At 36.6% G+C, this 13,140-nt stretch overlaps 1 protein-coding gene across 10 annotated transcripts in view; it reads right to left on the bottom strand.

Moving 5' to 3' along the window:
* LOC106091359 (uncharacterized protein CG43867) overlaps nt 1-13,140 on the bottom strand; it is an 878,705-nt gene that overhangs the window by 20,499 nt on the left and 845,066 nt on the right. For 9 of the 10 annotated variants that reach the window (XM_059367841.1, XM_059367843.1, XM_059367842.1 and 6 more), the window contains 2 exons: nt 7,655-8,857; nt 3,746-3,983 (listed from right to left, as the gene is read on the bottom strand). In XM_059367841.1, coding sequence (XP_059223824.1) covers nt 3,746-3,983; nt 7,655-8,857 — 1,441 coding nt within the window. Of the gene's footprint in view, nt 1-3,722; nt 3,984-7,654; nt 8,858-13,140 lie in introns of all 10 variants that reach the window. The other variant, XM_059367850.1, reaches the window with a different exon arrangement.

Raw genomic sequence — 13,140 nt, 5'->3', positions numbered from 1 at the left:
ATTTCTAAAGAATATTGTAAAACAATTGTGATATTAGATTTTAAGCTTTGTTTCTTGTATTTTATGTCTAATTCAGTGTAAAACCAATGTAAAAAACTTGAAGAGGTCCACTGCTTTGCTGTCATTAGCTAGAACAGACGTCTCAATCATTGTGTCCGTCATGACAGATCACTGTTTAATCGGAAAACATGCTGACAGACTCAAGGTTGCCAGCAACGACTTTTGAACAAGCTGTGAGGACATCGAAGAGACTATAGAACACCTTCTGTGTGTGTGGAAGCAGTTGGAAGGAGTTTCACATTTGGTTACCGTCTGATTTAGCGGATGTGAACATTCGCAAGATATTGGGCTTTTTAAAGCCATCTAGATGGTTCAACGGTAGGAACTAGAAGGCATCTTCTTTCTTCTGTTCCTGTGGTATCACAATGGACGAAAACGTCTAAGTTAGTCTAATGGCAGACAGCCACTTAAACCTAACCTAACCTAAGACATCGGTCATCTAGGTATTCTACAGGATAAAAAAATTACGAATATTCCATTGAGGAACATATTCTCACATATCAATGTGTGCTCAACCTCAATGATAGGTAACCTTATTTTAATGACTGAGTCCGAACGACGAACAAAGGGAGAAAATCGAAAAAACTAGTAAAACATATGCAGTGTGAGAACGAACCTAACGACGATTTGGCAATCCCATCAAATTTTCGAAATACCGAGGTGACAAACAACCTAGGCCCTTAAAATTGTTCACATGATCTCGCTTACACCTCAGCTCTAACCATTTCGAATTTCAAAGATATATCTCTACCCATGCTCACACAGCATATTTTTTACTAGTTTTCTTCTGCTCTATCCCATTGTGCGTCGTGTCGGAGGGTGGCACCACTTGTTAAAGAAGTGGGATAACCACCGCTGACAATTTATTCTGATATTAACACCGGTATTTTAACCCTGGCGTTCGGCGAACATGCTACCTCGGCGCCACGGTGGTCTTCACAAAGCTTACCTATGCAGAATAAGTTCGGCATGCGAGGATACAGGCCACGAAGGTAGCGCCGCAAATCAGCTTACTGATGGCGAATCTTAGGAACAGGGGCAAACTTCCCACATATCAATGAATGATGACCGATCCCAGTTTTAGCTCAATGATAAGGGTGCTCCTTTTTATAGTGGAGTCCGAGCGGCATGCCGCTGTGCGACACCATCTTTGCGGAGAAGTTTTTAGTTGGCTGCCATACCAAATGGTACAGTTCCTCGCAAATGTCGCCAGCATTAGGAGGGGATAACCACCGCTGACATTTTTTTGATGTTCTCGCCAGGATTCGAACCCAGACGTTAAGCGTCATTGGCGGACGTGCTAACCTCTGCGCTACGGCCCGGATACTGACGTCGACATTCCTACTTTCAGTACAGAAGACTGCGCCTCTAAGAGTTATATCATCTTACCACACGGTGGCGGATCCTGCTGCTCTTGTCATAGATGCAATGGCGCCCTAAACTCACAGGCTACAGAGTACGTCAAACTCTACACCGCGAAGTGCAACCCCAGATAAGAGAGAGAGGTCCAAACAGAACATACATGGTCCGAAATAGAACAGACTATCAAGATATGGCGACAAAGGTGGCTGAATGAGAGCCGAGACAGGTGGACCAGCGACTTTTACCCGAAGTACGAATGTGGAGATAAAGGGGTCACGGCAACCTTTTACTAATACGTGAACCAAATGTTAACCGGTTATTGTTACTTCCGGAAATACCTAACTTGAATAGGCAAATGTTCTTCTAATACGTAAATTTATGAAGTGCAAAAAGTGGCAGACGATGCAGAACACGGTGACCGGTCATAACGCCCAACGTCCGCTTTTCAGGAGGTCATAACGACTAATTTTTCTTCGGGCGTTGTGACCTGCATACAAGCGGACATAACGACCAATAACAAGGATGATAGAAATCCCAAAATATTATTAGAATTTGGTTTTATTATTTTAATAAAAAACAAGTAAAATTGCATTAAGTTCGGCCGGGCCGAACTTTGGATGCCCACCACCTCGGGTATATATGAAAACCCCCTTTCGGATATTTCAAATTTCAACAAAATCTGGTAATAAATTAAGCTTTTATGAGCTTCAGACCCTTAATCGGCATATCGGTCTATGTGACAGCTATATTAAAACATAGTCCGATCTTTACCATATTTGGGTCGGATGGCAGCTGGCCTAAAACTACTTAATGTTTCAAATTTCAGAGAAATCAGATAAAAAATAAAGCTTTTATTCGCTTCGGACCCTTTTTGTCGGCATATCGGTCTGTGTGGCGGCTTACCTAAATATAGTCCGATTCGAACCATATTTGGGACGGATATCAGGAGAACTAAGGCTACCCACTGTTTCAAATTTCAGCGAAATCAGGTAATAAATAGTGATTTTATGGGCTTCAGACCCTTTATCGGATCGGTTTATATGGCAGCTATATCTAAATAAAGTCCGATCCGAACCACATTTGGGAGTCGTAAAACTACTCAATGTTTCAAATTTCAGCGAAATCGATTAAAAAATAAGGCTTTTATGGGCTTCAGACCCTTAATCGGGAAATCGATCTAAATATAGTCCGATTTGATCCATATTTAGGTCAGATATCAGTAGGCTAAAGATAACCCTCTGTTTCAAATTTCAGCGAAATCGGGTGATAAATAAAACTTGTATGGGCTTCAGACCCTTTATCGACAGATCGGTATATATGGCAGCTATATATAACTATAGTCCGATATGGACCATATTTGGGTCAGATGTCGGGAGGCCTAAAACTACTCACTGTTTTAAATTTCAGCGAAATCGGATCGGAAAAAATATAGCATTTATGGGCATTAGACCCTTTACCGGAAAGTCGGTCTATATAGCAGCTATATCCAAATATGGTCCGATTTGGCCCGTTCAAGAACTTAACGAGCGTGCATCAAAAAGACGTATGTGTGCCAAATTTCAGCTCAATATCTCAATTTTTGAAGGCTCTAGAGTGATTACAACAGACGGACGTACAGACGGATAGACGGACAGACACACGGACATCGTTAAATCGTTTTAGAATTTTGCGACGATCCGAAATATATATACTTTGTAAGATCGGAAATTGATATTTCGATGTGTTGCAAACGGAATGACTAAATGAATATACCCCCTATCTTACGGTGGTGGGTATAAAAAAGGTCATAAAGACCAATTGGCGTTCTGGCCGACTTTTGGGCTGTCATATTGCCCGAAACATTTTTTTATGGAAAAAGTGAATTTCGTTAAAGGGGTTGTTAAGTTCAAGTTTTCCATGCAATATGGCATGTTACGATAAAAAATTTTAAAAAATAAAATGATTAAAAAACCAAAGCATATTTACAGGCATTTATTTTATTAACATAATTTAAGGATTAACACAAAACTAGGACATAATCAAGGATAGTAGATAATAAACAAACTTCATTCGGGATTGTATTTAGCTTTTTTTATTCAGGTTGTTTACCATTATCCAGTCTATTCTATATATATATATATATGTACATAAACAGGTACATATACACAATTGGATGTTTCATTTGGGTTCTCTACCAACAAATCATTAACTACGCAGGCAATTATTGGAAAAAATATTACAAATAGAGATAGAGACAGAATATGATGGTATAAGAGCAACATGAGGAAAAGGGGCATAAAAAAAATTTCCTGGCTGCTGGCGGGGTTGATCTCGAAAAACATACCTCTTGCTTTGGTGTTTTTAGGACTTTCAGAACCGCTACGTTTTGCCGGACTTAGGGATGATGAAGTTTTACAACTTTTCGAAGGACTGGAAGCACTACCGGAAGTTGAGGTTTCCGTATTGTCTGTACTCGATGAATTGTGTGAATTGTGGGTAAGCATAACGGCATGATCTTCACCATCGCTGGAGTCATCCGATGAATCGCCGGTAAAAGGCATGGAACGTATTTGAGAAGCGCGCTGAAATAAAAAAAATTATAGGAAATTAATAAAAATAAATTTCATAGTTGATAAAAATAAATTTCATACTAATGAATGTTGTCACAACGATAAGTGGCGTTTTTATAGTCGAATTTCAACGAGGGGTCGTAAAATTACTCTTTTTGTTGGCATGCATACAAAGTTTTACAAATGTTCCCAGGATTAGTAAGGGCTAAACTACCGGTGCCGACTGTATAATACCCCACACCTACCCTATAAGTACAAAGTGAGAGCTATGTCTAATTCTGAACCAATTTGGTGGACCTCGGCGGATGTTTTCAGATGGGTTATTAAACAATCCGTATAAAATTTCGAGCGAATATGTTCAAACTGTAATAACTACGGTTGAAAAATGACAACATTATTGCAAATTACTTAAAATCTGACGAACATATATATGGGAGTTATATCCAATCTGAACAGATTTTTTCCAATTTCAATAGGGCTCGTCTCTACGCCAAAAAAAATGTATGCCAAATTTGAAGACGGTCAGATGAAAATTGCGACCTGTGGTTTGTACACAAATTAACAAACGGACGAACAGACGGACATAGCTAAATCGAATCAGAAAGTAATGCAGAGTCGATCGATAGACTTATCAATGGGTCTACCTCTCTTCCTTCTTGGTGTTACAAACAAATGCAAACTAATAGTTAAACAAGAGGCTCAGTAGCTGAGTTAGTAGCGAGCTTGGAATACCCTAACGGAAGTCGTTGACTCGATTCCCACTAGAGTGTTTTGTCTGTCGCAACTTCTACCTTAAATTAGCAGCTAGTACAATCAGATAGACCATAAGGAGCTTTTATACTTCTCAGCCCCCATATCGATCTCGACAAGTCGAAATATGAAATATCTTCATAAGTGGTAGCAATCAAAATACAAGTCACAAAATGACCTAGAGTTACATATGGGTTGAAGTCTAATCTCTGCTCTATACATTACTTTAATGTGATACTCTTCATGATAAAGTCATAGTGTACTTTTAGGAGCCTTACCAAAACATACGAATTATACAAATTACAAAAAAGTAAAAAAAAACGATTGAATAAAAAACAAAAGAATATCCCAAAAAGCTCCTTCTTTCAATGGTTACCTATTAAGATTTAGAGGCAGTCATGTACTGAAAAGTTATTCAACATTTTAAAGCATATTTTCAACTGCCCCTTTTGTAGGGTAATAAACAGCATATGTTTTGGTGCTTAAAAATACAATGTTAGAATATTAAAATCTCAACTTCTTCCGGATATGAATAAATTGATGTACTCCCACTTTTCTTAACCTCCAACTCAAACCCACTCAACGTTTCTTCAATAAAGAGGGTAAAGAACTTTCTTTAACATTTTAAAATTCCAAAACGCTACATATTTATAGGCGACAAAAGTATTTCTCCTCTGTCTCTCTCTTTCTTTCTCTCACTCTTAAACAGGGCCTTTAATTGCAAAGTTTATCTACACAACAAAAGCATACTTATGGTCACTCACTTAAGTGAATAATAAAAATGAAAACCTCTTTACGCTCGGCGTGTAAAGCACAATTTAAAAAAATAATGACCTCATATATTAAGTTTGAATAACAAAATGTGGTATAGCATACATTGAGGAGTTTCGATGGGCATAGCAATAATCACATAAAGTTTCTCTTGGTATTTTAAAGAAGGGAAATTAAAATAATAAAATGCAAAAAGAGGAAGAAGGGAAAGTGCACAAACGACAAGACTATTGTCTGTGTGGGTAAGCTTTATTTAAAAAAAATCTTATGTGCTTAGGTCAGCATTTGCAATATATTTTTTTGGTAAAGCAATTTCGCCTGGAGGTATGCTTTAATAAAATTTGCATAGATATTTGGAAAAAAGGAAATACAAGGAGAATGAGGGGCTAGTTTTATGTCAGATGAACTTTAACTAAATTTGCTTTAGTTTTATGCAAACGACCATGAAAGAATTGTGAAGTTAGTTTATATCTGAAGTATACTTTTAGGCTGAACTTAGGATAAAAATCTACCGGTGGACGAAAGGATTATGTAGCATACTTTCATGCTAAACTCTCGTGACTCATGTCGGCCTATAATGTATATCGTCTGTTTTCGAATCATGAGCTAGAATTGGTTGTAGTAGTAGTAGTTTGGAACTTGATCACTGGGAAGGTATTTCAGATTCCTTACTACTGCTCTTGAGGTCTGAGTGTTGGCGCTATCATCAAATTACGAGTTTAGTTTAAAATGTGAGCTATATCTAAATATGGTCATCGTTTGCAATATATATGTTTTTTGGTAAAACCGTGTATGCCTGGATGTATGCTTTAATAAAATTTGCATGCATATTTAAAATAATAAAATACTAAAACGATTCAAAGAAGAATTCGGGGTTAGTTTTATGGCAGATATAATTTTAAAGAATTCTCTTTAGCTTTATGCAAGGGAATATGATACAATTAAAAATTGGTTTGTATCTGAAGTATACTTTTAGGATGAAATGTGGTTAAAAATCTTATTTAATTAGGATATTACGGCAGCGAAATCACAAATCTCTGGGAAGGTATTTCAGTTTTCTAACTACTGCTTTTAATGCCTGTCTGTTATGCCTATCTTCTAGGTTCGAATTTTGGCCAAAATTGAATATTGGGGCATGGCAACTTCATTAACCATGAATGAGTTCTTAACTCGATCTCTACGAAGTAATTTCAGTTTCCTTACTACTGATCCTAAAGTTTGGTCGCTAATATCAATTTGGAATATCGGTTTTGTGGGAGTTATACCAAATTTAGGTAAGCATTTGCAATATATGTTTTTTTTGGTAAACAATTTCGCCTGGAAGTATGCTGTAATAAAATTTGCATAGATATTTGAAAAAAATTAGAATCAAAGGAGAACGCAGGGTTACTTTTATGTCAGATAAACTTTTAATATCTATTTGGAGACCAACGTAGTGCAGAGGTTGGTATGTCCGCATATGAGGCTGAAAGCCTGGGTTCGAATCCTGGCGAGAACATCAGAAAAATTTTCAGCGGTGGTTATATTCAAGAGTATGAGAGAATTTGAAAATTTATTTATATTTGGAGCATACTATTAGGCAGAATTAAGGATAAAAGTAGATTTTAAACAAAACCGAAAGAATATTAAATAATAGTAAACTTTCAGGCGAAAATTTGTAGCAAATGTCGGACTATAACGTCGAAAGTCTGGGTTCAAATCCTACGCCTGAATTGGATATTTCGGCTGCGAAGCTTTGAAGAAGCTTTGATCTTGATCTCTACGACGGTTATTTATATCCCTACCTTCTTTCTCTTTTGGCCCTATTTCGAGCCTTATTTGGTCTAGATATTGGCGTTGATATCAAATTGAAAAATTGCTTAAAATGGATTATTTATCTAAATATGTACCGAATCGGTTCTTTTACAGAAGAAGTACGACTATCTGTGTGAAAATTCAAGCTGATAGCTTTTTTCGTTCAAGCGTTATAGTGATTTTGACGGACTTAAAATTCAAGAGGTTGAAGAATATATTTCAAAAGGTAACAACCGAGTGGCTATATGTATTAGTATTACCCCTATTAACAATGGACTTAAAATTGTCGAAGTGAGACTGTAAAGGACTGTCACTCTTACCTAACTCAAGCTAGAAACATGTTTTTTTTTTTAATATAGCTTACTTACCCCCTTCACGGTAGCATAAACGGGCACCGATATATCACAGAAGCCACCACTGGCTGTTTGCTGTTGCCTTGTCGGCATTTGTGGTGTACCAGGCGTTGCACCATCATTTAACGAAGCAGGCGTATGTCGTCCATGATGTCCGACATTATTTAAGGTATTCGAGTGACTGTTGGCACCACTTGTGGATTCCTGAATATCCGGTGGTGGTGGTGGCTGGGCATGACTATCACGGCTGGCGGTGCCATTTTCGGATGCACCCGCCAAACCATCATTGGCCACTTGGTAAATTTTGGCCTCCCACGAGGGGAAACGATGTAACGGTGGTGTTGGTGGCCTTGGTACTCCGCCCATTTCACTGGTTGTTGTTGTGGTACTTGTACCACCACTGGCCATTAACGCTGGATTATTTTTCATCCAAGCGGGCATTTTCTCACATGATGGCGTATAGATTTCAGCATAATCATGTGCCGTATCCGTGTCCGAACTATCGGGTCGACCATTTTTGATGGCCCCACCGGAAGAAGATGATTTGTTTGATATGCTAGCTAAAGGGGCCAAGGTGAGGCCATCAACGGCCGCCACCAGATTACGTTCTAACTCTGTGGGCTCCATGGAGAGATTGCGACGATGCTGGTGATGTGGATATGAGGCGGTTAGGGGGCGATTTATAATCTCCTGCGTATCTAGACTTTCGCTGCGGCGTCGATTCTCTTTGGAAGCGGCAAACTCTTGGACATCTAAACTTAAACTATTGCGAACGGGTCCTATGACACTATGTCTATTCGATTGATTGGCTATGTAGTTTTTCAATAATTCCAATTGTTGATTGCACTTTTGATTTTGCTCACGCAGCAGCTCATTTTGTTCCTCCAAATCACGTAGTTTATTGTTTACCCACTCTTTGATTTTGGCCGCCTTCGCTTCGATTTGTCGGGCGTCCTGTAGACGTAATTGACGTTGTTCCTCGACTTGAATTTCCAGAGAAGTGATGACTTTCTCGGCTTCGGGGTGTGCTGGAAGACTTGTGGATTGTTGCTGTTGACTGGCAGTTATTGGTGATGTATTGGCTGGAGTTTGAGGTTGTTGTTGTTGTTGCTGAGCTTGTTGTTGATTGGGGCCTTGTTGGTGATTGGTTGAATTGGTGTTGGCTGTATTGGTTGGTGGTTTAGGCCATTCACTCAACCTTTGTTCCATAGCCCGCACCTGAGAGATGGAAAGCAAAAAAAGAAAGGGAAAAATTATGTGATTAGTCCAAATTTTATATGAAATATTTAAAACAAGTTTTCATTTTGATACAATTTTTCAATGTTTCTGTGTTGATAGGTGACAGAATACGTAAATCACTTTTTAATCTAAAACAGAAGCATTCCAGTTCTTCAATTCTTCGACCAATGCAAATCCAAAGGCTTCATATAACTTCAGGATTTTTTCTCTATGCAATACCAAAGTCTTGGCATAAAGTCACGTCCAGTCTGGCCACATAACTTCAATAAAAATATTCCTGTTTATATGTGGCTTGGCGCCTTTTCATTAGTCTATGCATAAAATAAGTTGCAAACTTTTTTCACAATCTCTTAAGAATTTCTTAGATTTGCCTTTTTAATATCTCTTTATGCACTTCCTAGGTCTGGAAACCAAGTTCATTTTTTATCCTCGAATTCCCCTTTTTCTTCCTTCAACATGGCAAATGCATTTGATATTCACATTTACTCCATGGTTTGCCACCAAATTAAGTTGTTATGTGATTTTACACACTTTAGCTTTCATGGTCTTTGGTTTGCTGCTGCTGCTGCATACTTTTGAGGCAAACACCAAGCACTTTATATAACAAAAGCAATTAAACAATTCGCGTGCTATGTGCATTTCGTGATTTACCTAGAATGCATGCAGTTTCCAACTTCATTAAGATGTGCTTCAGCAGAAACTTTGCATCTATCCACAGAAAAGAACAATGAAAGCAAAAATGTCTCCCTAAAATATGCTGTGTTCTCTGTTGAGTTGGTAACGCCTTTGTCTGCACTAAAGTGCATAAAGCAGCAAAAAAGAAAAGTTTATTATACGCCGTTTTTGCATTGCCATTAAACGTACACAGTAATTATTGTGTTATCCTTAGACATCCGGAAAGTTTGTTAAGTAAAATGCGGTAAAGTATAAAGATAACAAACGTTAATGGTTTCTACCGGGCTTTTCTTTTCTCACTATTCAAAAACAGTGACGGAGAGGAGAATCTTTGTAAATCCCCACACGTAATGTGGTTGCCTATGGTGAAAGGATACCCCAGCAAACGCATGCTTTGCAATCATACAAGGGTATTGTGAAGTACTAAAGAAGGAGTTATTTTTAAAGAAGCACTTAAGTTTTATGCTAAGAACATAAAACAAACATTTTGGTAGCATAGAAGTCAGAACTATGATTTGGTAGCTTGATTTTCTTAAGTTGAGCCCTAAAGTATGTGAAGAATTTTAAATAAATAGTAAGAAAAAGTTTGCAGAAAACATAGTTGATTCATAGTTCATATTACAAGAGATTTAAAATAAATTTTTATTTTAGATTTTTATTAAAGAAAAATCAATTTTCTTTTTTTTTTAGGTACACCTCAAAACTTTAAAGCACATAAAACGAAACTTGTTTGATGACCCGTAGATGAAGTGAAATTAAACTCGAGTTGCTGTTAAAAGGTGTAAGCGGTGCTGGAACCCTTCCTTTGGTCTGGTCATACCATGTTTTGTATAACCTTGGCGCCTAAATATATTCTATGAAATATTTTGTTGTTGTTTTACTCTTAAATAACTACCATTGCATGACTTGCCATAATATAAATACAAGCAAAGTCTTTTCAACATACCATTTTCTGGAAATTCTTATCGCATACATAAAGTTTACAAATTTTACAAGAATATGGCAGAGCAACTAACCATGATATTAACAAATTCAAAGTCACAACAATACAATTAAGTAATTGCTATAAACATATGAATATTATATATTTAGCATACATAGTATGGAAATATGCATTAATAGTTAGGACAATGACTTTATGAAAATAAAATTCTCTACCTTGCCTTATTTCTCTATACGAAAATAAACGTCATGATGGCATGCCAATACATTAAGAACGTTTATGATTATATTATTTACCCAAAACTATGCTTTTAATTTCACAAATATTTCAATTTCCCCTAAAGTATGCAATGGAATGTAACTCAATAGTATGCGGCAAAGCATACCATTTAGGGCGATGTTTAGAAATGTTAGCTGTGAAAAGCGTATATCATTGTTTTCATAAATACAGCAGAATGATACCACAAAAATGTTGCTGTCAAAGAGTGTCAAGTAGTGGCAGGCAAAAGTAAGAGGAAAAAGGCAAACATGGTACACCAAATTATTTTTAGAAAATAATAAAGATTGTAAAAAGGTAAAAAACATTATTTGCTCTGTAACTTACTAGAAATAAAACTGAATATAAATTTAAGTTTGAACAAGGCTTTGCTCAATATTTCTCGAAGATTTTGGAAAGTAAATACGAGCATTTCTTTATTACATTTAAAATTTAAAACGCAAAGTTTCGTGGAGGATTTTTTTTAAACATTTTTTATTGATTTTTTTACTTTAATCTTCAAATAGTTATCTAGCATTTCGATTTTTAAAATCTATATACCCCAGGATAACCATAACGTCCTCAAACTTGGCGCAATGTCCCCAAACTTGGAAAAATGTCCTCAAACTTGGCAAAATGTCCTCAAACTTGGCAAAATGTCCTCAAACTTGGAAAAATGTTTTTGCCAAAATGACCCCAAGAGGTGAAAAAATGTCCCCAAACTTGGCAAAATGTCTCCAAACCCGGCAAAACTTCCCCAAACTTAGCAAAATGTTGCCAACATGGCAAAATGTCTCTAAATTTGATCAAATGTGCCCAAAATCAGCATAATATCCGCAAAATTGGCAAAGTGCTCCCATTATTGAAGGTATGTGTCCATATTTGGCAAGACGTGTCCAAAGTTGTCAAAATTTTCTCTGATGTTGTCGACAGGACTCGAACTCAGGCGTTCAAAATAAAAAAAAAATAAATTAAAGTATGTCGAAATTGCTGTAGCTTTCTGAGATTTTCGAATTTCGAAATTCTGAGAGCCCCATTGGATTCACGAAGTAGAGCTCTATCCGTAATGGTGCTGGTTGTCGCAATACTTGAAAGTTATCTATGAAAAAATTCGGAAAAATCAATTTATTTTGGGCCTAAAATTTTCAAGGTGTTTTTTAAGTTCGAAAACGCTGTAACTCCTCCACTTTTTCGAATTAAGAGAGTTTTGAAGCATTCCGCAGTTCGAAATTCGAAGACGAATTGTAGGGTAAACAAAATTCATTAAAATAAAACATTTTATTTTTTTGTCATTTTTTACCAAAGGGGGTAACCTTTCCAAAATTTTCAATTTTTGATGCGAAAAAAATTTTTGATTTGAGTATGCAGCAACGAAGTCTATGGCGAAAAATGAAGTTTGCCGCAACTCCGGTGTTGTTTTCTCAAAAAATAAGCGCAATAATCGCATAATTTTAACCAAAAAATAAGAAAATAAAAATGAATGTGGTTCGAAATTGCTGTAGCTTTCAGAGATTTTTTAATTCCGAAATTCTGAGAGCCCCATTCGATTCTCAAAGTAGAGCTCTATCCGTAATGGTGCTGGTTGTCGCAATACTTGAAAGTTATCTATGAAAAAAATCGGAAAAATCGATTTATTTTGGGCCTAAAATTTTCAAGATGTTTTTTAAGTTCGAAAACGCTGTAACTCCTCCACTTTTTCGAATTAAGAGAGTTTTGAAGCATTCCGCAGTTCGAAATTCGAAGACGAATCGTAGGGTAAACAAAATTCATTAAAATAAAACATTTTATTTTTTTGTCATTTTTTTACCAAAGGGGGTAACCTTTCCAAAATTTTCAATTTTTGATGCGAAAAAAAATTTTGAGTTGAGTATGCAGCAACGAAGTCTATGGCGAAAAATGAAGTTTGCCGCAACTCCGGTGTTGTTTTCTCAAAAAATAAGCTCAATAATCGCATAATTAAATCCAAAAAATAGGAAAAAAAAATGAATGTGGGTCAAAATTGCTGTAGCTTCCTGAGATTTTCGAATTCCGAAAATCTAAGAGCCCCATTGGATTCGCGAAGTAGAGCTCTATCCGTAATGGTGCTGGTCATCGCAATACTTGAAAGTTATCTATGAAAAAAATCGGAAAAATCGATTTATTTTGGGCCTAAAATTTTCAAGGTGGTTTTTAAGTTCGAAAACGCTGTAACTCCTCCACTTTTTCGAATTAAGAGAGTTTTGAAGCATTCCGCAGTTCGAAATTCGAAGACGAATCGTAGGGTAAACAAAATTCATTAAAATAAAACATTTTATTTTTTTGTCATTTTTTTACCAAAGGGGGTAACCTTTCCAAAATTTTCAATTTTTGATGCGAAAAAAATTTTTGAGTTGAGTATGCAGCAACGAAG

The sequence above is a fragment of the Stomoxys calcitrans genome, chromosome 4, assembly GCF_963082655.1.
Source record: "Stomoxys calcitrans chromosome 4, idStoCalc2.1, whole genome shotgun sequence".
NCBI classification, from domain to species: domain Eukaryota; kingdom Metazoa; phylum Arthropoda; class Insecta; order Diptera; family Muscidae; genus Stomoxys; species Stomoxys calcitrans.
Note: the sequence above shows the minus strand (reverse complement) of the source record. Positions and strands in the feature narration are given on the sequence as shown.